Source organism: Oreochromis niloticus, linkage group LG6 (assembly GCF_001858045.2).
Source record: "Oreochromis niloticus isolate F11D_XX linkage group LG6, O_niloticus_UMD_NMBU, whole genome shotgun sequence".
Taxonomy (NCBI): Eukaryota; Metazoa; Chordata; class Actinopteri; order Cichliformes; family Cichlidae; genus Oreochromis; species Oreochromis niloticus.
This window is the reverse complement of record NC_031971.2, coordinates 23,683,832-23,711,559: the sequence shown is the minus strand read 5'-3', so window position 1 is coordinate 23,711,559 and position 27,728 is coordinate 23,683,832. Positions and strand designations below refer to the sequence as shown.

General features: G+C 41.5%; 1 protein-coding gene across 23 annotated transcripts in view; it reads right to left on the bottom strand.

Moving 5' to 3' along the window:
- Nucleotides 1-27,728, bottom strand: part of ptprdb (protein tyrosine phosphatase receptor type Db) — a 149,265-nt gene that overhangs the window by 8,923 nt on the left and 112,614 nt on the right. For 11 of the 23 annotated variants that reach the window (XM_019359824.2, XM_019359826.2, XM_019359827.2 and 8 more), the window contains 22 exons: nucleotides 27,518-27,666; nucleotides 26,050-26,194; nucleotides 24,934-25,236; nucleotides 23,608-23,801; nucleotides 21,633-21,659; nucleotides 20,841-20,958; nucleotides 19,974-20,561; nucleotides 19,489-19,583; nucleotides 18,606-18,862; nucleotides 15,234-15,327; nucleotides 14,286-14,510; nucleotides 14,027-14,187; nucleotides 11,992-12,003; nucleotides 11,571-11,683; nucleotides 11,441-11,482; nucleotides 10,841-10,938; nucleotides 8,686-8,809; nucleotides 6,325-6,500; nucleotides 4,538-4,561; nucleotides 2,763-2,882; nucleotides 2,178-2,332; nucleotides 384-669 (listed from right to left, as the gene is read on the bottom strand). In XM_019359824.2, the coding sequence (XP_019215369.1) occupies nucleotides 384-669; nucleotides 2,178-2,332; nucleotides 2,763-2,882; nucleotides 4,538-4,561; nucleotides 6,325-6,500; nucleotides 8,686-8,809; nucleotides 10,841-10,938; nucleotides 11,441-11,482; nucleotides 11,571-11,683; nucleotides 11,992-12,003; nucleotides 14,027-14,187; nucleotides 14,286-14,510; nucleotides 15,234-15,327; nucleotides 18,606-18,862; nucleotides 19,489-19,583; nucleotides 19,974-20,561; nucleotides 20,841-20,958; nucleotides 21,633-21,659; nucleotides 23,608-23,801; nucleotides 24,934-25,236; nucleotides 26,050-26,194; nucleotides 27,518-27,666 (3,506 nt within the window). The remainder of the gene's footprint in view (nucleotides 1-383; nucleotides 670-2,177; nucleotides 2,333-2,762; nucleotides 2,883-4,537; nucleotides 4,562-6,324; nucleotides 6,501-8,685; nucleotides 8,810-10,840; nucleotides 10,939-11,440; nucleotides 11,483-11,570; nucleotides 11,684-11,991; nucleotides 12,004-14,026; nucleotides 14,188-14,285; nucleotides 14,511-15,233; nucleotides 15,328-18,605; nucleotides 18,863-19,488; nucleotides 19,584-19,973; nucleotides 20,562-20,840; nucleotides 20,959-21,632; nucleotides 21,660-23,607; nucleotides 23,802-24,933; nucleotides 25,237-26,049; nucleotides 26,195-27,517; nucleotides 27,667-27,728) is intronic. The other 12 variants (XM_019359839.2, XM_025908010.1, XM_019359840.2 and 9 more) reach the window with 5 other exon arrangements.

Here is a 27,728-nt window from a genome sequence, read left to right as displayed (position 1 = left end):
ACCATCTTATGAAAACCTTCAGCATGGGACCTGAAGTGCAGCTTTGTTTTTGGTCAACTATGGCTTTCAAGTTCAAGAATTAAATATGAATGTTTGCTCTATTCTTTGTATGGACAGAATGGCCAGTAGGTAAAGTCTTCAGACAGTGATTTATCCTGCTGGATATCTCTGAGCAGGCCCTGAAGATCTGCAGTGCTTCAAAAGAGCTTTCACTGGCTCTTACTGTTAACCTTTTAGGTGGCGAAGGGCACGAAAAAGACAACTCGGCCTTACAGAAACCAGTGAAGTGTTACATTATTATCATGAATCGGTTTTATGAACCTCCATAAATCCGTAGGGCTTAATTTTACAGCCTTCGGGGGAACAAAGTGAATCCTCCTCACCTTGAACTCCAGCTCCATGCCGGTGACATTTTCTCCTGGTTCAATCTGCGTCAGCCTCTGGATGTAGGAGTACAAGTTCCTCGCCGGGACTTCGGTGTTCCCGCAGGTCACCGCCTCCAGCAGTGCATCGTGAATGAAGATGTACTGGTCTTCCGTCTGCACCATGTAGTTCCTCTGGGAGCGCATCAGTGTGACATGACCGTAGATGTCGATGGTCTTCTCATGCTTGATTCGCTCTGTCATGGCATCGATCACGATGAAACAGCCAGTGCGGCCCACTCCAGCACTGGAAATAGGAAAAGAGAACCAGATAGTGAGGTTATTTTCTCACATAACATGCAGTGTGGGCGCTGTGTCCTGGTGCAAAACTGGCCCCGCGGAGCTCAAACATACCATGCTTTGCCTAAATCAGCTAACTATCATCAAGATCCCAGCCAGCAATATTTCCGACAAAGCAGGTAAAAATTGACATCAGCGATGAGTCAGCAACACTGTCTCGCTGGCATTAAGAAGATATCCTCCCTATCGACACACAATCCGGAAATATAATACCGTTAGCTGCCCACCCAAACACTTCACATTTTTGCTGTGCTAGTAAACGGTGAGACAACCTGACCAAGCAAGTTTGTGCAAGTGAATAGAAAATTCTTTATGTGGTTAAATGAATATCGGTGTGCATGCGCGAGCGCGTTGTCGAGGTGGAATGAGATTTGGTCCGTTGTTTGGTTGAAATGTAAAAGCACATTATGATGGAGTCTTGCCAGGATAATTAAATTTGACTGATAATCCTGTTAGATACTCCATCTGACTGCTACGGAAGATTAGGAAGAGCTGCTCTCCTGCCAACCTTCTCCGCTGCGTCCCGCCCCCGTCGCTCTGCCTCTTTTTCTTCTCCATAAGTACCCTCTCACGCCAGCCCCGACACTTTTTCACACTCACATTTGTCCTTTTTTTTCCTTCTTGGAAACCATTTTCTCTCCATTTTTCCTTTTCCTTAATTCATCATTTTCATTCACTGTGTCCTGGATTTGACCTCACCTTCTTTTTTCTCACTCTGCACACATCTCCTCCTCTAACTCCCAGTCCCTCGCTACCTTTCCCTCTCCATCATTGTCTCAGGCTCACCCCCTTCCCCTCCTTCATTCTCCTCCACATCTATACCTCACTAATTCTTCCTCCCGAGAGTTTCTGCTCCATATTCCCACTGCCCTGCTCTATCTTCTTTTCTCTGCGATTGCCGGTAAGAGCAAACAGAAGCTTCATTCGAGCTCTGGAGCTAAACGCTGTGCCAAGCCCGTAATGACAAGCTCCCAGAGTCTCTTCTCCATCCAACACATTGGCCTCCTGCTGCTCAGACAGCAGCTCATTTGAATATAAACTTGTGAACCCAGATGTACCCCCGGCCTAAATGGTATATTGTCAACTGTGAAAGCTAATTATGGAAAATAGGGTCAGCATGGTAGCTGATGATGGGAGGAATGTGGGTGTCTAAGCCAGCCAGGATGTTTGGGGTTTGCATAATGGCAGGTCAATCTTATTTTACTTCAGCGCCTCTGAACGATTTTATACAAGCGCCCTTGGACTCTTGTTGATTTTCACCGACTGCCAGGCTTTTGAAAATGTTATTAACTCATAAATGCCAAAATAACGCATAAGTGTTTCATGCAAACTCACAAACGCACAGTCACGGAGCAGACCTGTTTCCTTTATGGTCGTGGATGGATATCATAAATAATTCTGGTTCAGTGAATAATAAGAATGGATGAGCCGAACTGAAAATACACAGACACATACCTGCAATGGACAACCATGGGTCCCGCATCTGGAGGATTGCAGGCCTTGACCCGGCGAAGGAAGGCCAGGAAGGGGGTGGGATGTTCAGGCACCCCGTGGTCTGGCCAGGCTGTAAACTGGAAGTGACGGACTTCACGCTTCTCATTGGAGCCGCTCTGGTTGAGCAGATTAGACGTGAGGTTAAATATAAAGATTTAGTTATTCTGTTATTTTTCTAAATGTCCAAAAATCCCAGTAAAAAATGTAAACAAACATGTCATGAGCTGCCCAGGCTATCAGGTTTAGTCTAGTTTATTTTTAAAAAAATCTGCAGGGCACTATAGTTTTTGGAGAACACTGCTCAAATATAAAGAAAGTGTATTAGTTGGCGCTCTCTTCAGCCAATGATTAATACGCTGATGTGGTTTGTTCACTCCTTACAGCAGCAGGATGGTTTACAGTGTGAGCTCTCAGAACTAGCTCTAAAAATATGCTATCCAACCATGCTGGGAATGAAATTTTGTTTATAGACCTGCAAAGAAGTATGTATAAATATTTGAGCAGATCAATTACGCACACTCCATTATACATGCCATGTTTCAGTACCTTGTAAAGAGCGAAGGTCCTGACAGAGTAGGTGGCCAGCTCCACCGTGTCAAGCAGAGTGACCTGGATCAGGCCGTAGGTCTCTGTGCCACGTGTTGGCCAGTACTGATCGCACTTCACCTAAAATGGAAGAGGGGAGAAGCTGTGAGAGACGAAGAGCAGGTTGTATATTTCTTTGCAAAGATTTTGGTGAAAGAAAAGAGAAAGAAAAGAGCTGACGTGACTTCGAGTGCATGTGTAGAGGGAACAAAAAAAAAAGAAAAGAAGGGGGAGAGGAGTGCTAAAGCAGATCAGTGAGAGAATTTGAGAGTATCAGACAGTAATGTACATACAGAGACAACCCAGCATGTGAAAAGGGGTTTTAGTAAGTGTGTGTCTGTGTCGGGTGGGGTGGGCGTTTGATCCTGCTAGTTAACTGCTATAGGTTGGTGGGCTCTCTCAAAGATCCACACCAGTGCTCAGAAAAGCCAAGAGATACCTAAAACTCATCCTTCACATATTTGATGCTGTACATTGCTAATACATCGCAGCCTCACAAATCCCTACATAACCAATCGTAGCACACACAAAATCCCAGCATCCCTATCAAGCAAAACACTTTGATTTCCCCTGCACCCGGCAGTCATATTTGTAGTTCTTCGAATCGGCTTCGGAGACCACAGAGGAGGGAGGAAAAAAAAATCCCAGAGGAGATGAGGGGGGGCTTGGCAGAATCAGGCCAAACCAAACGTTATGTGCTGATCCCTCCAGTCCTCACATCAAAGACTGCAGGGAGCTCAGCTCAGCTTGCTCTGCATTCCACTGCTCCAGACTGGGGATTATGCGTTTTGGCCCGTGATGTTCAGGCTGTAATTACAGCTTTTCAACTGTTGTTTTCCCACCAGACCTTGAGACACTGTGGGGACAGGAACGGTTGCCTGTGTAAGGAGGAGGGGGGGGGCTCACACTGACAGAGCATAAACAGGATCGCAAAAAAAATAAAATCCCTGGTGTGAAGACTATATTATCCATTGATTTATGAGGCTAGCAGCATAACTGTGCCCTGTTCTAGCGTGGTTTGATTGGTGCTAAAAGGAAGGATGCTGGCATCGTTCCCACAGTGGGACCATCTGTGATCATCTGTGCGCTTAATGCGTAAACACATAATGGCATAATGTTGAGAGGTGTTAAATGAGATTAAATAATTTTCTCCAACAAGCAGCCCACTACTCACTCAAACAGTACGTGCAGAGCTAGTGGGCTGATAATAAACAGCTAAATATCTTCAAATTGAATGTTTTCATTTCATAACGCTGTAACCAGCTTATTGAATTTTGACAATTTACAGCTTCACAAGCTCAACACAAACTTGCTCTGCAGTGGAAAAAAACCCAAAAAACCCAACCGAAAAACAACCAAAAAATAAACCTTATGACGATGTAGCCTGAAAATAAGGACTACGTAATATACTACACAGTCACAAGACAGGAAGTGGAGGAAAATGCCCATTGTGGGTGCGATCATGCAAACCATAAACACTTATGTAAACTCTTTATGAACCATATTAAAAGCAAAAAATAACATTTTCAACTAGTTAACTATGTGATCAGTTTACAATACAATTTTTGCATTATCATCCAATGCATTTTGCTATTGCTTGGAGAAAAAAAAAGAGGAGGTGGGGAGGGAGCAGAAAAACTATAACAAAACGGTGGATAAAGGTAAGGAGAAAACCATGAGGAGTGAGTTTGCACTTATAAAGGGATTTTAGCAAAGGAGAGAAAGAGAGATCTTGCCTTAGAGAAGAAATAAGAGGGCATCTGAGGGTCAAACAGACACAACAGAGACAGTTGGAAAAAGTTGAAAAGGAAACAGCGTTTTAACACAAGGCACAGGTTAATAGGAAAAGAAGCACAAATGGGAAGAAAGGATAATTTTCTGAAAAGGTCTTTGGACATAATTGGTTAGCACTTCAGTCATGATTCATACCGCAAGCCATTCTTGTTCATTTTACTCTGACATGACATTCTCATTACATTGAATTTTTACTCAAGTGCACATTCTGTTAACAACAGCAAATGCCTCGAAGCCAGATTATTTTCTAATTCATTACTTACCCCAATTTAGCTGTACTTGTAATTCCTCCAGGTCTGGTTCATCAATCCACGCTATTCTTTTGCCTTCTATTCTGATACACTACATGCCCATTCTGACTTCCCAAGAACATTTAGCTTGGTCGTCATGCACTAAATGTTGTATTCCAGCGATTCCTCGCGTGTCCTCTTCTAGCCTATTCTGTTCACTCCACCTACAATCTATTGTCCTCGTGCATCGAAATAAAATAAAATAAAATAAAATAAAACTCATGTCTTTTTCTAGTCTCTCTGTATCTCCTCACAACATGCCATAACACCTTAGCTGTAATTTTGCTGTTTTGCATTTCTCACTCATTATGTCACTCTAACCTTCAGTTGTATATACACCTCCATCACGACAGCTTATGCATTAGCTGCACGTTGCACATAGAAAGCAAAAATACTGACGATACAGATGATGAAAAATGTTTGTCCGTCAGCATGCCTGCTAATGCTGAAAAATATTTAGGAGCTCACTAACAATATTTCAGTACTTGCCTAACAACTAAATAATACCAGTAATTAAGTTAATTCAGCCACAGAACATTAGCTTCCAGTTCGGAGTGACTGGACAGCATTACATTTGGTATAAAACAGCAGCTTTTGTTGGCCTGCACATTCTCACTAATAAAAAGAGAAAATCTATGAGGTGGCCTTTTGATGTTATTTAGTATTTTAAATTAAGTGATTAATTTAGGTTTCAATGATTATGATTTTGTGGATACCAATTTAGACACAATTTTCATTTGAAGCTATCCAGTGAAAACACCAGCCAATATTACCGTGTTATTATCAGCTTATTACCACAATAATGTAATAACAGTAAGTTTTTAAGCCAAAACATTTTCTTGTTACCACCTTAACACATGGTGACCAAAATATTTCTATAACGTTACCAAATAGTTCTACCTCACTGGCATCCTTGGTTAATAAATGTAAATATTAAGTTTACAGAGATATGCAAACGGTTAATACCTTTGTATTACTTGCTTAATATCTTGGTTATTATTTTATTATCTGATTATGTTGTTGTTATGAAACTATTACCCAACTATAAGAACATTACTGAGCTGTAATGGAGGCTGCTATAATATATTTATTGTTGCAGATGAACTCTATATATCATATTCTTTTCAGCTTGTGAAAAGGTAGATGCTTCATAATCAAAGGCAAATAGATAATCTCACCAAACGTGTAACTTTTCTCCTATTTTATGCAGTGGACCTCACAATAGAGCTTATCCAGTTCTTATACTACATTTGATAAATTTAATCCAATAATAAAAACCACAATTTCTCTCATCTAGCCTTACCTAGCCTTATGCTTCATCATGTCCTGCTCTAGTCTTTGGCTTCGTCTGTAATATTGTATTTGTACTCATCCTCTGTGATGCTCTCTGTATTCAGTTCTGCAGTCGTGCACACTCCCACCTTATTCCATTTTCTTACCCGTGATTTCTCTTCCAGCTTGGTCATCATGATGATGTTGGCTGTGTGCTGCTCCCAGACCATCCTCCAGAAGTCCCCGAAGGTCTCGGGAAGGGCGCCCTGAGTGGCAATATAGGCATTCTGACGGCGGTAGCCATCAATATAGTTAGCGTTGATGTAGTCACTGCCCGGGACACCTGAGTAATAAGAGAAAAAGTGGATGTTATTTAAGGTGGAGAAAAGAATAGAAACACATGTGTGCAAGCTGAACTGGAGAATGGATTAGATGGAAAAAGCAAATAAGGGAAAAGACAGAAAAACAGATGGGAGCAAAAGATACAGGCGGTGATGAAACACTCAATTCTAAGTCTGTATGCTGAGAGTATGTGAATGATGCATGGCACTGATTGCATCAAATTACTGCCTGCAGATGAACCTGATTCTTATTCTGTTCCATGTTGAAATAATCTTTAAGGATTATTTAAAGTCTACTACTATAAAGGCAGGTTTATGTGCAAGTAATAAAGGGTGAGGATCATCTGAGGTCATGGCAGGGAGATTAATGTTTTCACAGGGCCCAGAGGCCTTTGGTGTTGGATTGTTCAGCCGTCTTGTTTTATAATACATGCTAAGACGATCATGGGCCTAATCTGAGTATACTCTGGATGTGTCGCTTTGAATGGCAATATGACTGTAAGGCCGTCTCTGTGTAAGACTCGGCTGACACTGCTTGTCCTGGAAGGGATTGTGTGTGTGTGTGTGTGTGTGTGTGTGAGAGATGTGAAAGACTGTCTGTGTGTGTTTGATTTAGGATCAGGCCTGCTCATCTAGGGCCTAATACCATAATCCCAAAAATCACTGAGTCACAGCTCAAACATGCACACATACGCCAAAAACACCAAAGTACACACACACACATACACTCAGGCACACATGCGTACGTTCAGCTGTGACCCGATTCTGCCGAAATGGGACCTAAAACTCCTTTTGAGCCTTCAGATGGCAGTTTATGTTTAAACAGATCGAAATCAATGAACAGTGGGATGCTGACAGGAAGAAACTCCTGCAGCCGATTCTCCTCCCGCAGCTTATTTTACGAGCACGAATCAGTCCCGTACAGTTGTAAAATCCCACGCCAACATCGCAAACACACACACACACAGACAGCAGACACACACACTCAAATGACAGAGGAGCAAGGGGGTGCTTATACAACTTACTTTAAATGGGATGTGGACAGACGGTAAGAAGAGCTTCTAACATATGTTTATCAACCCCAGTCTTTAAAAGACAGCTTGCCTAAATTCTTTGATGCGCTACAACTTTACTGCAATGGACTACAACAGAAGCAATCTGCAGATAAAACACGCACTCGCACTTTCCAGTCACTTGGTGGGAATGCTGGCTTGGCAGAAGGTCTGCGTTCAGCAACGTGTGGAAGTGGCTGCGAGGAGAGTATATGTTTGTGCTCGTCCACATCTGGGCATATATGTTTTTTTTGTGTGTGTGTGTTTGTGCGTGCATGAAAGCGCGCGCGCGTGTGTTTGGACATGCTCAACAGTATTTGCATTTTCTTAGCTGGAAGAAAGACAGACAGCCAGGGCTCCAGGACAGGCGGGGGCGGAGGGGCTGCTCACACATGCTCTGCCCAGATAAGGCTCATCTGTTTGGGCTTGGCCTCCCACTGCCTCCCTCTCTCCACATTGGAGCTGCCAGTTTCTCTGCCTCGGGTCTTTCCCAGCTGAGGTGGGTGAGTGCGCTTCAAAATGCACACTGAGTACAGAACTATTTGTTTCTTCTCATTTTAAACCATTCAGAAAGCCCAAATCCAGGAAAATGGGCACACCATGAATAAATCGGTAAACAGTCTAAATAAAGCACGATCGCACGCTATCTCCTCAGATATTAAATTGGTCAGGCCGGGTCCAAACCAGTCATATGATGTGGTAACACAGTGGGGTAAAACACAGCAGTTGGTTAGATGGGAAATACTTTTTGTTTTCATTGTGTTTACGTAGGCACAGCACTTGGTTTGTGATGCATGGGAACAGCCAGTGCAGCACAGCTTCGAACTATTAACATCCCATCTTTCACGGATAGAAGCTCTCACGCACAGGTTCACACAGTCATACACACATGCACAGTATGACATAACGCACTACTTTGCCTCCACACCCAAACTCAAGAATCACAACTTCATGCCCAATTTAAAGCCTAGCCCAAACCATAACTCTGCAACCAAATTGTAAACCTTAATCGGCCCTGAGAAAGTGACCAGAATGGCCTCATTTCCTGAAACCATTACCGTAGCCATACAAAGACGGAGGTAACAGGTCACGCACACCCACACACGCACACAAACACAGCGGAAGCGTGTCTTACCCTCGATGCTGGAGAGTATAACTCTGGAGTGATCGTAGGCAATGACGTTCGCGTAGCGGTTCTTTGGTTTGTTGACCTCCAAGTTGGAGTTCTCCCACGTGAACTGTTGACCAGGATCGACTGACTGCAAGACACGCAAGCGAAGGTCAGCGCAAAGAACAAACATCAACGAGAAGCTGTTGCAGTTATATCGTTTCATGTGGCTTACCACAGTTGTTCTGTGCTGAATCATGTTTTTGTTACCAGAAATATTTTGGCATTATTAAAGCAAGTGGGTTTCAGACAGTGAAACTAGCATGCAGTCTGTCAAAAACATTAGATTAAGATAAATGGCCGTGGCACGAATGATTCACAGGACTTGCAATGAGGAAAAAACAATCTTGCTGCATACCACTTTTAATCCCCGTATGATTGTAAGATACGATACGCTGCTTATGCGTGCACAGCATTGGCTGATTCTCTAAAATCACACATAAGCACCGAGCATTAGCACTTAAAATTTACTGCTGGCATCGATATCGCTATCTCTTAAACTGAACCTCAATGTGCAAGAAATTGGCATCCAGAACAGGAAGATTTTAACAGTTCCAAGAATCTGAGCTCACAGGCACCGGGGCAGGATCGTTGCAGCAAAACCCAATGTTAAAGCCAACAAGAACCTGAAAATTAAGACGGTATTATTGATACTGTATAGGAGCGTGGGCACCCATGATATCCCTTTTCAAGAAAGCCTTTCCACTTTCAAAACTATCTAAAAGAGAAAGACGATAAAAGCGCAACCAATAACCCTGGGAGAGAGGGGATGGTTGTGTTAGACCAACACATTAAGTTCCTAGAGGGTAATTACAGTGCAACCATTGCTGTTAGCTGGGAGAGGCAGACATGAGGTCATTATAGGGCTGTCAATGGAGAGGGACGAAGAGGAGAGAGCCAGAGCAATTTAGCAATTCTGAATATTTTACGACACATAATTATGGTTTGGTTGAGGAAAAAGTGGACAGGAGCGGTACTGGATACGTGCACGTATCTGTGTGTGTGTGTGTGTTTAAGACTGCTTTCCATGAGCTGCCGACATCATGTGTGCCTGATTATTACACCGCAATCATTTCTGACCTCTCTCTCTCTCGCTCTCTCTCTCTCAGTCCCTCTTCCATCCATCTCTCTTGTTCCTTCGTTAAAGCTTCAGTACCGAACAAAGCACACAGTCATGCAGAGAGAATGTGAGGCTCAACAGAGTGGTTCCAGCTCACACCACAATTGCATACAGCTTCTCCCTCAATGTCTCCTCCATCCTCCTTTATCCTCTCTCCCAACACTCTCCGCCCCCAAAAACATTCTTGCTCTGTTTTTCTACTTTTTGCATAATGTGTCCTTGTCTTTCTCTATATACGTACTATATATCTGTCACACACAATTTGTCTCTCTTTTGCAGCAACCAATTAGGGCCTTATGCCGTCTCCTCCACCCAGAAGCCCTTGGCCTAAACGCATTTTTTTATGCAGGGAAAAGAAAACATTTTTACTCTTTTAACAGCTCTCCGCGGAGCTCATTGTAGCGCTATTTGCGACACAGCCATAATATTTCTGCTAATGTCTTTTTTTTGAGGGCTACAGTTCAGCACGACAAGTTCAGCCAAACTGTTATCTCCAAGTAGATGGCTTTTCTGTTGTTGTTCCACATTAACTCTTCTGTAAGTTGAAGGAAACTAATCAAGAAGCGTCTGTTTTACAGAGAACATTTGCCTCTCGCATCTCTCGGCGAGTCTGCTCTCTGTGGCTGCCGCTTTATTTCTAACTCCCCTTTTCTCCACCAGAGCATAGAAATGAGGGCTTGATAACCATCTGGCTGTAAGCAAACTCTCTTTGAGCTTGCAATTTCAATTTTCCTCTTATATTTGTATAGATAACAACAAGACAGCAGAGAGAGGGAGATGCGCTCGATTTTGTATCATTCGACGGAGACGAATCCAAACGTAACTTAACTGTATAGTCAATGTGAGGCTTTAAATCTACTCGCGCTCGCTATCACAACTGGAACTGAGCAAGAAACGGCAGGTCAACAATAAATATGCGAGTGTGTGTGTGCTTATGTGCACCAAGCCCGCATGAATTTCCCAAGTTAGTGATTTTCAGGGACAGATAATCAGCATTCATACCTCGTACTCTTGAGAGAACTTGAGATTGTCATTTGCCTTGAGGCGCTCAATGTGATCTGCCAGCTCAGAGATGGGGACGGGTGGGTGACTTGCCATGCCTGCCGAGCACAGAAACAGAAAAAGAGGCGGTTTTGATACACACACAATTGAACTCCTTTGGAGGAAAATGTTAAGAGTTAGGATTCTCAAAGGAGGTGTTGTTTAGTGCTCGGTCCATGGACAGTGGAGGAAGCAAATGGAAGTGTTGTCTTTTTTTTTTTTGGTTAAGTGACCGTTTTCTCTCCAGGCAGACAGAAGGAACAATGTGCATGTTCAGAAAGTTACTGAGGCACAATAACACGTCTTCAGAGGATACGCACACTGCTGGTGAAGATTAAAAAAAGGCTATGACACAGGCAATAAAACATTTAGCATGATTTTAATTTTGTTTTTTTTCAGTAGAAGTATTCCAGAGGCGTTTGATGAAATGTCAAGCAGCTTCATCCTATACGGGATGGATGGTTAGTTAGCATGGATATGGAGAAGGAAAAGAGTAGAAAAAAATAGAAAGACAGAAAAAGAAAGAGAAAGAAAGGAAGAGGGGGACAAGGACCAACTAACTTGACAGACGCCGATAACCGCGGTACACTGATACACGGTAGGCTGAAAAGGGAAACAACACCACAGTTAATCTCATCAACACTGGCCACATATAGCATATTTTGCGTGTGGATATTTCTCCCCAATCTACCTGGAGTCTGGAAGTTGATTCTGCGTAGCTCCACAGGATCAGTGGGATGGTGGGAGGACATCGCTTTGCTGCAGGGAAAACTGCCCTTTCTTCCTTCAGCCTCGGCTCTTTTCCTGGAAGAACAAACATAATTTACCTCAACCTGATCTACTTAAAATGCACTTAAAATGATGGACATAAACCAGCCGATGCAGTGCAGCTGTCACTCTTTCCATACATATCTTTATCCAACACACTGAATAAAGTGAGCTTGGGGGATTACAAATGTACAATTCAGCCAGTATACTTCTAGTTAATATATTGTCAATAAAGGCACACGGCAATAATCCTGACTCTTCTGGGTTCAATTTTCTAAATGATTCTTTGCAAGGAAATTGTACCCGCAGGACAGAGGAAATGGTAATGAGCAGTGTTTGTTTACCTGTCAGGTTTGCTGGATCCACGTAGGAAGACGTGTAGATAAAAGCAGAGACAAGGATGAATAACATTAGTGTCCAATCAACAAACATCAGGGACTGAAGCATTGCTGAACTCATCATTCTCTTCCTCTCATTTAAATGGATAGGAATAGTAATATAATCTTAAATATGCAAAACAGCACCTCCTGTAGCTATAAAGATCATCAGCGGATGTAAATCTAAACACAAGGACACTGCATACATATCAACACCCAGCACCTCTGCCCTGGAATGGTACAGCTTAAGAACAAGTGTGAAATGAATAGCTAGAAATCACCAGGAGTTACACTCTAGGGCTGTACTGAGTATTAGATTATTACCATCAAGGTTAATAATTTTGCTGAGCTGCATCAGTCACACTAATTTTTCATGTGCATTAACTAACCTCTAGCTAGAAGATTGGCTGGCGAGCTGATCGTGAATAGTGCTAATGGGTGATAATGTTATCTTTCACTTTTCTCTCATGTTAGCTAACACTGCTCCCCATATTTGGCTTTAAATGGGCGTTACTGTGCAAAAATCTTAAGCCACTTTTCATTTATTTGCAGTTTTCTTCAAAAATGGGAAATTGTTGCAACAATTTATTGAAAGTATATACACTCAGTATGTAAGACAAAAACAGACTTTGCTTCTAATGAGCTTGAAAGTCATTATTTGGTGTTGCCATCTTTATTCCTCTACACAGCGGGAAATCTCTTAGGCAGCTTTCTTGTAGTTTCATTAAGTAGTCGTCAGGAATAGTTCTCCAGGCTTCTTGAAGGGCTTTCAAGTCTCTTGTTTGGATGTTGGCTTCATTTTTGTTCCATTCTCTGTCAAGAGGATCCCGCGCTGCTTCAATATTGTCAATAATGTTGACGTTCGGGCTCTGGGGAGGCCAATCCATGACTCATAGTGCTCTGTTGTCTGTTTTTCTCTCCAGGTTTGTTTTTGTTGCACTGGCAGTGTGTTTGGGCGTCATTGTCACGCTGAAAAATGATGCTGTTGGCATTTAGATGCCTGTTGGATCAAAATTTGATGGTAGTTTTCATGATTCCATCAATTTTGACATCACCAGCGGAAATGAAGCTCCAAACCATGACAGAGGCCGTTTATAGTGAACGATGGCTGAAAACAGTCATTCCTGTCACTCCAGAAGACCTGTTGCCACTGATTTTAGGTCCAGTTCTTTTCTCCACTTCTCCTTCCTTACGAGATGCTTCTTGACAGCCACTCTTCAACTGAAGCCATTTCTCATAAGGCTTCAGCAAACAGTAGATGGATCACCTGAAGGACCAGATGCATCTCTGAGGTCCTGGAAATTCTCTTACTTCTTAAAGAGATCATTTCAAATGTTTTTTAAGCCTGTACACTTGTCCAGTTTTCTCAGTTTTTTTAAGGGCAGACCGCACACCATTATGAGATATGCAAAATGTTCAGCTCTTTGGGAATCACCAATCATCATCAGAAGCACGGCTTATGACTTTTGCACAGTACTGATGATGACAGAAAAAATACATATCTATGATAACCTCAAATTTAAGCTTAGCTATTATTAGTATAAATAATTATAAATATTTCACCATACATTTAACCCACTGGTTTAACCTTTAAAGCAACAAGGAAATGCTGAGTTTTTATTCATTTAGAAATATAAATTATGTTCACACAAAATCGATAGATCTGACAACTTATATAAACGATAATAACCTGTATGCACATCTCTGAAAGAAAACTGACACTGTCTGCCGATTAGGATCTTTTTCTGTCACACACTGCTTGATAACTTGTAGCAAATATTCATGAAATGAACAAAAAAGATAAATTAAGTGATGAAAATGGATAAACCCCTGCAGAATAACTGCTGTCCCTACTATAAAGACTAATGTGGAACTTTAAATTCTTTTCTCCATATTCAGCAAAACTCAAAATCTCTTTTGTTTACAGCTTTCTTTGTCTCAGCATTCAAATGTATTACTGAACAGCGTTTATTTCTGTCTTCCTCCATCGTGCTGATCTTACCTCTTGAAGAGGAGAATGGCAATGACGATGCAGACAATGAAGATCACAGCCAGCACAGGCCCCACCACCCACAAAAGACCCTCCTCCTCATCAACAATTGGCTGAGGATCCACATATGATGATGTCACAGGATCAGAGTAAGGGCTGGTTGAATACATAGTCTGCAAGAGGCCAAGGGTTTATGCATTTACATGTATAAATTAAACACCAGTGTACTGAGACGGTAGATTTGTGCGGGTGTGTTTGCGTCTGCACTCACATTCTCGGAGAGGTCGAGCAGCGCCAGCACAAAGAAAACATATTCTTGTCCGTTCTGCAGTGGACGGTTGCGAAAGTCGCCGTAGTTTCGGCCGTCGCCTAATGTGAATTCAAGGGGCAGAGTCTTGAAGTGAGCTGTGACATAGGCCCTGGGATCTGACTGGCTAGCCTGTCTGCGGATGCGAAGGGCTCGGCTGACGCTGGTTCTGTTGATCTCTCTGAGGAGCTATGAGGAAAAACAAAACAGAGAAAATGAGCATTCAAGCAGGTTCACAGTTTAGAGGAGATGGGGAAAATTGACAGAACGGAAATAAAGAAACAAAAAAACAGTCTGACTCAAATACGTGACAAAAAAATGGGACAACAACCTGCAAGTGCTGGTTGCAAGTTCAAACAAAGCGCATGACCAGATCATCAGTCTGCTTCAAACTCCCCCCTCCCATCCCAACCCACATACAAAAAAACCTTCAGAAAAAAGGTCAGTTTTGACCATTTTACCCCACACAAAACCCTCATTATTGTAGAAACAATGGACTGTACAGTGCAATATCACCTTAGCCCAAATGTGTTCATCAACTGAATTGCTGCCACATTTATCCACTGAGACAGTAGGCGCCATAAAACTCTATTGACTCAATTGCTTTCAGAGTAGAATAATGAGGTGGTGAAGTCTTTAGAAAAAAGGCAGGAAGTGGAATTAGATGGGAAATGGCATGTGAAAGTATTGTTTAGAGTGAGCAAGCAATGGATGGTTAGGCCGTTTGCCTTCACGTAATAAGGCACAGTCTGATAAGTCTGATACAACAGACAAAAAATCTGCATCGCATTTAACAGTTATTACCTCCATCACCCCGATTAACATAATCATTCCCCCCAGCATCGGTATTACCTTGTAACAAGCGTGACCATTATTTAGCTTTTTATTTTTCCTGCCTGCTGCATGTCTCACCTCATCTAGGTTCATTTGGTCAGGGTCCTCCCAAGGATTCAAGAATTTCCCCCCTCTCTGCTTCTTCAGCGGCACCACCACCACAAAATAACCCCTGAAACACAGCATGCAACTGGGATCAGGCCTGAGGAAGCACACTCCAAACTGCACACTTTTTCAACATTTCAGTTTCTGCAGAACCGTCAGTGTTGTGAAATTTAACAGAATACTTTAAAAGAATTTCAGACACGAAAGTATGGAGGCGATTGATGTTACACTTTATTTATTCTTGATGTGTATGGAACATGATGGACACACCTGTCTATATAAAGACCCATAATTCACAAAAACAAGCCATTAAGTTAAGAAACTCTCTTAAGCCAGCAATTATAATATTGTTTTAAGGCACAGAAAAGGATAGGGGCATGAAACTTTCTAACGCTATCAGTGGTACCACAGGCACGAAGGCCATGTACAATTTTGGAATAAAAGACTGAAATCATAAGGATGGTTGTCAGGTCAAGTGGAATAACTGAGCAGGAATCATCTTGGTCTGGAAAGTGACTTAAAACCACAAGATCGAAACGAAACTTTAAAAGTGCTCTTCAAAGATGAAGGAAACTCCCTGGAAGTAGAACTCCATTAAGCTGGCCTTCATGGTAGAGAAGCAAGACAGAAGTCACTTCTGAATAGAATAGAATAGAATAGCCTTTATTGTCATTGTACAGGGTACAACGAAATTGGAGTGCCACTCCCTTGGTGCAAAAATACAATAATAAATATAAATGTAGAATATAAAAGGTACATTAAAACAAACAATAGTAAGTGCAATATATACAGGATAGCACAATATATACAGGATAGCAGCATTAATATAATGACAGTATGGATAGCAGCATAATAAATGACGGTGACAGTATGGTGTAGCTAAGCAGTTTCAATTGTTTTTATGCTTATTTACTACGGTGATAGCTCTGGGAAAGAAGCTATCCCGGAATCTGTTTGTTCTGGTTTTATGTGACCTGTACCGTCGGCCTGATGGTAATAGTTCAAACACTTGATTGCTGGGGTGAGAATGGTCCTTGATGATATTGCCGGCTCTGCTGAGGTACCGAGAGTTTGCAATGACCTCCAGGCTGGGCAGAGAGCAGCCAGTGATCTTCTGGGCTGTGTTGATGACCCTCTGCAGTGCTTTCCTGTCTGCAACTGAGCACCCTGCATACCATGTTGTTATGCCGTACGTTAGGATGCTCTCTATGGTGGCTCTGTAGAATGTCACCAGCAGCCTCTCCTCCAGGTTGTTCCTCCTGAGCACTCTCAGAAAGTGGAGACGCTGCTGGGCCTTTTTTACCACCGCCGTGGTATTTGCAGTCCAGGAGAGATCATCAGAGATCTGCACGCCCAGAAACCTCATGGAGTGCACCCTCTCCACACAGCTCCCGTGAATGTACAGTGGGGCCGGGTCTGCTCTGCCCTTCCTGAAGTCGAAGATAAGTTCTTTAGTTTTCGTGGTGTTCAGTTGGAGGTTATTAACTGAACACCACTCAGTCAGTCTGTTGACCTCATCTCTGTAGTCCGACTCATCCCCCCTTGAGATGAGTCCAACCACGGTGGTGTCATCCGCAAACTTTAAGATGGTGTTTGAGAGATGGGTAGGGGAGCAGTCGGATGTGTAGAGTGTAAACAGGAGGGGACTCAGAACACATCCTTGTGGAGACCCGGTGCTGAGTGTGATGGTGCTGGACAGGTGGGGGCCGAGTCTGACAGACTGTGGTCTATTTGTCAGGAAGTCCTTAATCCAGAGGCAGATGGGGGTGGAGAGTCCCAGGTGAGACAGTTTCTGGACCAGGATCTCCGGGATGATGTGATTGAATGCTGAGCTGAAGTCCAGGAAGAGCATTCTCACATAGCTTCCTCTGTGCTCCAGGTGACTCAGCGCAGTGTGGAGCGCTATGGTGATAGCATCCTCGGTGGATCGATTTGTCCTGTAGGCAAATTGGTGGGGGTCCAAAGTGGGAGGCAGACCGGCCCTGATGTGCTGACAGACCAGTCTCTCAAAGCACTTCATCACTACAGGTGTAAGTGCAACAGGCCTGTAATCATTTGGGCTGACCACAGCTGAAAAATGCGTACTTGGAGTTTGCCAAATGGTGCACTGTGAAATCAGATCTCCAAGCATCTGGCAAACACAATGCACCGACTCATATCATCTCTATAGTAAAGCATAGTGGAGGCAACACTATGACATTGCCTCTCAGAAGAAGGAAAAAGGAGAGAGGACAGAACTGTAGGGAAGATGAATGCAGCCAAATTCAAATGTACAAATGTGTTGTTTACAAGAGCAGTCGTAACTTTAATTGCATAAAAGGGCTAAATAAATAGCCTGGACCTAAATTGTAGCGATTTACATTTTTTCATAGATTTTTTATCCATTTGATTCTTTCAAAATTAATTTTATGAAAAGCTAAATAAAATGTAGTTACTTTCTGAGCATAAGAAATAGTGGTTGGGAATTTCTATTACAGACAGACTCAGGCTGTTTCAAGTGCTTAGCTAAGCTAAGTGGCTGCTGGTGACAGAAAAGTGCTATTGATCCTCTCATCTAACTCTGGGTGTTATCTCTACTTTAAAAGAGTATGCAGTATCTGACCATCAATATGATATACATTATACTAATATGCATTAGTATGTTGCTGTAGTTGTAGCTGCTGTGAAACAGTATAGTACGTTGAAACTGTGTGGCATCTGCTGGGAGAAAACTGGTCGCATCTTAAACAGGATGTGGAATGCAATATTACAGGATTGAGCAACTATGTAATGAGGGAAAAGACAAATCTCCATGTGTCCTTAGTGGATCACTCATTTCAGAAATCAGTGCTTGCACTTTGTACAGCATACAGTATACAGCGTCATGTTGAATCTGACAATAAGAATTTGTAAAGAAGGAATAGTATCCAAATCGATACGTATTTAAATCCAGCTTGTGTTTTTGGATTATTTTGACATTTTGAGTGACCATCTTGTATACAATAAAAGAGTGAAAAAACCCACCCCTAAACACTACTGAAGTGACAGAGAAAGACAGACTCCTGGAAAATAGCTGTGAGAAGCAGTATGCATATTTAAACATGTATGGCTATTTGGACTTTGTATCTATATTTATTATTGTTGCCAAAAAGCAGATGAAATGATCAGTATTGGGGATTCTCTTGGCCTGTTGAGGGAGTTATCAGACTTGCTTTGCTGTCAGCTCCAAGACATAGTAAAATGACCTCACAGGGTCCATAGATAACTCAGCCTGGCAAATTGATACAAAGTTACAATTTAAAGCCTTCACATTTGGTATTTAGAATAACAAATCCACTCTATCTACATGCTGTAAGTCTTTCCTACCTGACTTTAGCTGTGGTCTGTACAGTCGGTAGCTGCACAGTCACCATGCCATCTGCATTAGTCTTTCCCACTACAATAGGTTTGGTTTTCAGGATGTCTGGAGCGGTGGTAGTAGTGACACGGTGCTGCAGGCCCCCAGCGCTGTTGGCTCGGTTGGTTAGCAGAAAAGAGTACTGAGTGTCTGGCTCCAAACCGGTGATCAGCTTCTGAGTTTGTTTGCCGTCCACTTCCACAGACTGGCCCTTCCCGTACAGGATCTGAAAACACCAAAAATGCACATATGGGTCTAAATAGGAAGCCCAGTTTTGCCTTAAACTTAGCTGATTAGGCTAAAATTATGCTTTTATTGTGCAGTTCCTCCAATGGAAGTAGAAACAACAAAGGATGGATTGCACTGACAATGAAGAAAACCAAGTTGTGATGCTATTTTGTTATGAAAAATACCAGTTTGCAAATATTTGTTTACCACAGAGGTGAGAGGTTTTGATGTCCTATGAAATTTCTCTTCATATTTAATCTGTAAATATGTATCAAATGTCTGTGTATTTACATTTAACTACATTATGACTCCAAGATAGAGTGAAAAGATTTTGACATAAATTGTGGCAATTGTGAGATAAAAGTAACGGTATCTTCCTTTGTCTGTTAGGGAGCCAGACTTCATTATCTTTTCTTGACAGGAAGAGTGAAGTTTCATAGATAATGAGTGGTTGGAAATATGATACCTCACAATTAATCTGCCATGAACAAATACAAAACATGCAATTCTGAATTTAATCCCAGGCTTTTATCAAGGTCCTGCTTTTTCAGCTTATAAGAAGTAAACTGCATGAGACACGGCTACTTTTTATACCTACTAACAAACAAATATACATCTCCTTACAGTGAACGGCTGGGCAGGGTTCTTGTCTCGGATCTCCCAGGACAGCAGGACAGAGTTCTTCATGGATGCTTTTACTCTGAAATTGGTGGCAAAAACTACGGCACAGAAAAAAAAAAAAAAAAAAAAAAAAGGAGTATTAATGTGGCTCAACATTCTCAGTTATGGTCTCTACTGTCCAATCCTACTGGTCTTACCTGCGTATCATTCTCTAGTACCAGCCTCATGCTAGCTATTTGCTCTTATTAACACACAGGACTGTGATTCCTGCCCAAGACCCAAAACTCTTACCTTGCTTTAGGAAAAGGATGTTGGGTCTAAGGCTACAGTGACAAGACAACGAAAAAGGACACTTAGGATGCAGTCACAAGATGTCTCGTGTTCATGTGGGACTTTGCTTGATATACTCTCAAATGTGCTGTTTGGAAGTGTGTCTAGCATCCTGAGCCTGGTGAAGATGGGTTGTTAGAATGTGAGTGTGAGCCTACCTTGGTCTAGCCGTTGGGTCCTAAATTGGACACTGGGGCTGTAAGGCCCAGGACCGACAGCTGTGAACGCACACACCCTGACATCATACACAGTATCGGCACTCAGACCCTCCAACAAAACACTCGACCTTTGAGTGGGCACCACAACCTCTGTAGCGTTTCCCCGACTGTTTATATCCTTGTATAGCACTGAGTACTTCAAAATTTTCCCATTTTGCTCGATCAGCGGGACTGTTTTCCACGCCAGCCGAAGCGAGGTGGCAGACGCCTCTTCTGAGATAATATTTTCTGGATATCCACTTGGGACGTCTTCTGGAGTAGTCACCTCTTTTACAGCCTCTTCTCCATAGCCCATCTTGTTGCGGGCTGACAGTCTGAACACATAGTTAGCACCCTTGTGGATATCCTGGGCAGTGTAGCGGTTTTCCTTGGGGGGAAACTCAACCACTGTAAAGGGAAGAACGTCAACGCGGCCGAAGGTGAGGCGGTACCCCAGGAGCGGGGTGGGTGGACTGGGAGGGGGGTACCACTGAAGCAGGGCCGTACCTGAGTCAGTGGCACTCACTTGCAGTTTGGGCTTCTCGGGCACTACGAGGGAAAGGAAAGAAACAGGAGAGAGGGAGAGAATAATGAAAAGATAATTAGACGGTAATTACAAAGCACATTATTCATTACCTCGAGCAAAACTGCACAATACGATTAATACAACACCCGTGGCTTCTTGTGGCACAGCAAGGTGTGAGACCATTTCAATGGGCAATAATTATCATTAATGATGCCAAACTCTCAAAGACAATCAACTACGTGTGTCGTTTATTTCAACCTCTGTGTCTTTGTGTATGGTTGGGTCTGTGCAGACACACTTACATGGCGGGGCGGTGCACACAGTAACAGGTTTGCTGCGAGCGCCATCGCCCTTGGCAGTGTAAGCCCCTACTGATACAGAGTAGGCAGTATCTGCCTTCAGGTCCCCAAGCACCACTTCCTGCAGAACAACAAAAAGCATTGTCAGCGACAAAAGGCCACTAATTTTTGTGTGTCCTCGGGATAATGAGCAGTCACTGCTCAACAGAAAGAGACTCAAGGAGGGTGCGGTTAAAGCAACACATAGAGGTATAGCAGAAGAGTATAGTCTTTTTGCCTGACAGTGTGTCTGTGCAGTTATACACCTTTGTATCCGTATACAAAGGTGTATACGGATACTCTCATACACTGTATTTGACTTTTTGAGGATAGAGTTTGTGATTATCAAAACAAACCCCAAAGTCCTGGAAAACTACCAAATGATACGAGTTTAAATCATTTTTTTAACTCAAAATATTGTTTACCTACAGAGACATTAAAAACTGATTTGTCTCCGTATAAACACATATATTTTGTAAATTCTTAGCATGTGTGTAAATCATATATATAACAAGAATATTTTGGTGATACAAAAAATGACTCATATTATCAGTCATCTGTGTTTTTTTTAGGTCCCTTTATTAAATATATTCTTTTTTCTATGTTCCTGGTGAACACGCAATACAGAAATAGAAATGTGTTCTTGCACGATGTTTAAAGACTTAATTTTAAAGCTCCAGTCTCATAAATATGACTCATCTACTTTTTTTTCTTTTTCTAACATCAAATAATATGCACAAATAAATGTTTACTCACATATACTGTTGAGTCATCGTATTCCCACTGAATGATGGAGCAGCAGGAGGAAAAAAAAAAAGAGAGAAACACATTATGAGTAATAGTCAAAAGGACTTTTTTTTTTATCTGCATTTAACAAAATCTCCAGTTTAATTTAAATAAAACGTAATAACACACATTAAGGCTGTTTAACCTTATCAGATTGTAAATCTTATTTTAGGAATTCTGTGAGTCAGGCTGTGTTCACATTATTTGGGAGTTGCGATGGGAAAAATTCTCACATTTACCAGAAAACAAAACAAGAAGAAACAAATGCTAGCTCCATTTACTTGAAAGAGTCAGAAAATAGTTTACCCTTACTGAAAAAAAGTGCATTTTTAATGTTGAGTTTAGATGTTAAAGATGCAAAGTACGATATTTAACACTGTGGTATTTTCTTTACCAACGGACTTTGGCTGACATGAGATTTGCTTGCTTTTGCTGGCACATAACATGAGTTGCTAGCTGTTATTACTACTTGGACATTAGTGCACTTACATAACATGTGATGAGAATAATGATTTTGTTCTCACGTCTGTTTGCTAAGTGTTTAGCTACAGGCTGCGGACTGTTGACTTAGCACAATCAGGAGAAAACACTGATTCTCAAATAGGAGTAAAGAGATTTAGACAGACAACAGAGAGGATGCACTTGAGCAAAATTTAATTTGGATCCTTTTTAGTTGATGTCTCTATATCTGTTGATTCTTTAGAATTGTGGTGAGGGTTTCAAGGTTTTTTGGTTTCTAAAGGGTAGAAAGAGTCTGACATTCGCCGACCTGCACAAAGATGGACTAGCTTGTTTCCCGTATTTATGCTAAGCTAAGCGTACTGGTTGAAGGTATTAGATATATTACAGACAGATATGAGAGTTAGCTTCTTATTTAGCAAATGTGTAGTCACTAATTCATCCTATAGAAAGTTGATACAGACTGCTGCATTATGTATTACTGTTGTGGTCCTTTGAGTTTGGCTTTCTGTTTAGATTTTTCTGTTGTCATAGTGTTGTTTCCTGCTATTCTAGTAATATTGGATCCCTGTTGTGTTTTTATTGTTCCAGTAAAGCTGAGCTTTAGTTTCACTATATAATTTAAGTTCTAGCTTTCGTTTAGTTTTCTGAATACCCGTGAAGTTGCTGTTCAAGTGTTAGGTTTTTTGTGCTTGGTTAATATTGAATTTGAGTTAATTTTTTAATTTGTTTTTCTTTCTAACATGTTTAGTTTCTTCAGTGTTTTCAGGTCAGGTTTCTATATTAATGTCGTGGCTCCCCAGTGCTACCTAGTCTGATGTCTTCTTAGGTTTTAATTGTCTTCTAGTCATTTCCTGCTTTGCTGGGTTAATTTTACTTCCTTGGCCTCTGTCTTGTTGTCCTTCTTTGCTCTCCAGTCAATTATAATCATTCAAATTGATTTTTCGTTTTTCATGTTTCAGTGGCTGCTTTTTTTTTTTTTTTAAACAGTTGTTGCGCATTTCCTGTTTTACTTTAAAAAGTTGGTCCTCTCTTGTGTTCTTTTCCTCCCTACTTGATTGTCGTCACCTGTGCTGATTATACACGTCTGAGTCTAGTCCCTAGTTAGTCCTCACTGCCCTCTCTTCTGTTCGCTCTTTGGTGTTTCTTATGGTTCTCTTTGTGTTTCTGAACTTGTGTTAATTTATTTTGGACTTGAATAAAAAGCCTATATTGTCCTATATTTGGGTCCTAACTCCAGCACAACACCTTCTATGACAGATGGTGTTTGCACAATTGAAATAAGATACTTTAATGTCTTAATGGCCACATATTGGTTTTTGACATCTGTATAATGTGTCCCGGTAAACCCACGTGCTGCTGAACTGAGCTGACTATGCCAACAATCAGCATTACCATGTAATATAATTTATCTCATAATGTTTTATATTGCATTTATAGATTACTTATTTACAGATTACCCATTAAGGTAATATTCTCGGGTTACCTGTGAATCATCTATAAGGATGTCCTTGATGAAGGGCTGACCCTGAGGTTCTCCGTAGTTCATCCTCACATAATGGACTTGGTAGCCTCGGATCAGACCGTGCTGTCTTTCAGGTGCAGGGGCTCGCCATTTCACCCTAACAGCCGAGGCGTTCACAGTTTCTGCCTCCACCCCTCGCGGAGGACCACTTGGAACTAAAAATGCATTTTTGGATAGAAGTCAAGGGTCACAGATGATGGGCATTTAAACCTCTCAGTTAAAGGACTTCACTTTAGTGAAGTTTCTTTCTAGTAAAAAAAAAAAAAGCTTTCAGGGGCAGATAAAAAACAGCCAAAAGCTAAAAAAAGGTGAAAAACTACAACCCTACAAAAAGTCTAAAACAGCTCTGATGTCAGGGAAAAAAAGTCAAAATAGTAAAAAAATGAGAGCGCTTGAGGAAAAACATGGAGGAAAAAAGCAGTGGAGGATAAGAAGCAAATGTAGAAAAGATAAGAATGGCAGATAGAAAAGGATTTGTTGCCAGGGGCAGATAAATAGTGGCAGGCAGTCAAAGAGAAAATACTGTTATCAAGAAAAACCTCTCCCGTACTGCCAAGAACTACACTTCTTCCCCCAAAAAGCAAAAATATACAAAAAGAAGGAAAAAACTCCAGCACCTTTATCTATTTGACAGACCCACCCACAAGCACAAAGAGAACTGGAATCAAAAATATAACAAATTACTCTAGATACAATAAGACATACCGCACTGGTTTATATTAGATGTATCAAAATAATTGTAAAGGTACTGGAAATGATTTGGTAGGACAGATTACTGGTGAGAAAAGCCAAGGTGAGGAAAGATTGAGGTACACCGACAGCCTTGGCATTGTTAGAGGGGACTATTGCTAGCTTTCGACAGGAAAATCTCAGCATTCCTTTTTGTAAAAAGAGGGGCTTTTAGAAGAAAGGGAAAGGTGAGGAAAAAAGATGCCGGTTCAAAAAAATAAAAGAGGATAATGCCAGCTGCTGGAGGAAAAAAGGGGACTGCTGCTGACAAGAGAAAGCAGTGGTGAGGGGGTTGCAGGAGGAGATTCTGTATGTTGGCAGATTCTGGTGGTTACAAAGGAAAAATAAAGAGGAGGTTTTCACTGGAGGGTCTGACAGTGGTTCACAAATGCATTGTCCGTTTAAACTGCAGCTCAAGAACAGAATAAATGAGTTTACTGGCCAGTAGAACAAGCTTGCTGTTAGTTTAGGGTGCTGCTTGGTTAGTGAGTTAGAGGTAGCGACTATTAGTAGGGAGGACCATCCTATTTTTATTTGTGTCTTTTGTTGGGAACATACCATCTTCCTCAGTGCGGATAAGCAGCTGTAAACTTTCTGGTCCATCCCCAGCTTCCGTCTGTGCCCGCACGGTTATGCCGTACTCAGTCCATTTCTCTAGGTTTTCCAGGAGATACGGAGAACTTTCCGGAGAAATTCCATCAATTCTTTTTGATGTTTTGTTGCCCTCTGTAGTGGCATACTGGATGGAGTATCCTGTAATGATGCCGTTCTGAAACTCCACAGGTGGTGGTGCCCAACTTACCAGGACGCTGGTAGAACTGGGACTGGTGCATTTGATGTCCTGGGGAGGTGCTGAAGGAACTGATTGGCCAGTTTTGAGGAGGCACAGTAGGGGTTGTTTGGGTAAATGTTATTTGGGTGTGTGTACAAGTTGTTATTGGTGGGTGGAGAGGTGAATGGAGAAGTGAGGTTTGCCATGGGGGTGAAATTGAGCAGATGAGAGACAGAGAGCAAAAGACAAAGAAACACAAAATGAAAACAAAACACTGGAGAACTGAAGCTCTTTTGAAAAATGACCATAGAAATTAAAAGATGGTTGAACAGAGATACTGAAATGATGGGTGTCAACTTCTGTTTGGTAGCAATGTTTGATTAATGAAAACGAGTGAATGACAAAAACACTGACTAGAGCTTGAAACACACATACCTTCCCATAATTTGTCCTTACAGCCTACAAGCCTCTGTGATCCATGTTGGACTTCTCATGTCTATCTGCAAACCTCGTCTTACCTTGTTTTACTGAGTCTCTTACGGACCTCAGATTGGTAGCCAACAAATGAAGTTGTTCTGGCAATCTTAAAAGAATTGCTTGGTACTGTATGCAAAATACATCAACTAAAGCCAAGTTCTTGAAATAATTATTGGTCTTTTATATATTTGTTGAAATATCAATTCTGAGGTCAGCTCCAGCTAAGGTCTTGATTCATGATGGCCCCTTTTTGACAATGCAACAATGCCGCATATGTGTCTAATTAAAATTACAGCATAGAAACCTATGTGATTTAGCATTACATGTATTTGCATTTGCATTGTCAAAACTGGATCTTGTTTCTCTTTCGCTCTCACAAACACCTTCACACTTTCACACACTGCAGTCTGTGCAGGTAGACCTACGTGTCTGTGGTGTGTCAATGGACACTTCATTGGTATATGCCCCAATTCCATTTTTGCTTTTGGCAGCTAGCTGGAAGGTGTAGGTGGAAAAGGGCTTCAAGTTCTTGAGCAGGTAGGATGTGGCGGGCTCAAAGCTCACTTTTTTCTGAAGGGACAAAAACATAAGAGTTAACTTTTAATAACTAAATCAATAATGATATCAAATTGTTATCACTTTACACAATCGTATTTAAATTTGTTCTTGTCTATCCACCTACCAATGTGATCAGAAGTTTAGGGACACTCATCATGGGCATGGATGTCATGGTATCTTGGAGCTTTGAATGATTTCTTTCAACTTTTCATTTTTTCAGGTGCACTGATTTTACAGCATACATCTCTAGTGACTGTTTGCTGAACTGGCAGAATTAGCAGAGTTTGTTTGAAATGGTTGGTTTCCTGAGACAGAACTGGCTGATCCACAAATTTTCAAAAGAGTTGAGGTTGGGGCTTTGGGAAGCCCTTCCAAAAATGTAACATCAAACATTTCAAAAACAGTTTTGATGTGTGTTTGGGATCATTGTCCTGTTCAAATACACAATTGTGTTCAAGTTTCAATCATCTAGCTGCTGATGTGAGGTGAAGTTAAAGAATCTGGAGGTCCTCCTTCTTCATGATTCAATTTTTGCAATGTACCAGTACCACTGGCAGCAAAACAGCCCCAAAGCATGATGCTACCACCGCTATACTTGACAGCTGGTAATGTGTTCTTGATTTGAAAGCCTCCCCTTTAATCAAACCAAACATACCTCTTATGATAGCGGCCAAACAGCTCAATCTTGGTCTCGCCTGACCATAAAACTTTTCTCTACAAAGCATGTGCCTTCTCCATGTGGGTGACAGTTTGGGTCTCCTTCCTGAATTTGGCAGTGACACATCAGAATAACTTGTAATTATGTACAGTTATTTGAACTGATCTTAGAATCTGCAGTTTACAAATGGCTCCAAGAGATCTTCCCAAATTGTTTGAATCTACAATTCCCCTTTTTATAGCTCTTTACTCGATTTTCCCATTGTTTTAAAAAACTGGTCAATCCAACAAATGCTGTGAAACTAATCCTTGTTATGCGGGCAAAGAGAAACTACCAGTTGTAATCAGTCACGATCACCAACGATTACAAGAATCAAGATTCAAATTGAGCCTGTTTGCATACCCCGTTGAGCCTGTGTGGACTCGAGAAATAAATAAATCATTAAATTCAAACTTGTGCACTCGATTCACGTTTTTTAAAGTCATTAAAGTTTTCTTTTCTGTACAATCATACCACCATGAAAACCGAACAGTTCAAAGAAATCACTAAAGGTCCAAAATGATCATGACATTCATACGCATGATGGGTTTATGTAAACGTCTGACCACAACTATAAAATTATAAATCTATGAAAACAGCTCATTTAATGACAAATTTTTCTGTCTCTCCCTCTTTACCTCTTCTGTGTCGTCAGCTCGTCGGTAAACAAGTTCATATCCTGTAATCTGGTTATCTGGGCCACCCTGGGTCGTTGGAGCCACCCAGGACAACAGGATACTGGTTTCAGATTTTGCCTCACCCTTAAAATCTAATGGTTGAGAAGGAACTAAAGGGAAAGAGGATTGTTAAAAGAACACAAAGACTACATAATCTTAACCATTATATGCC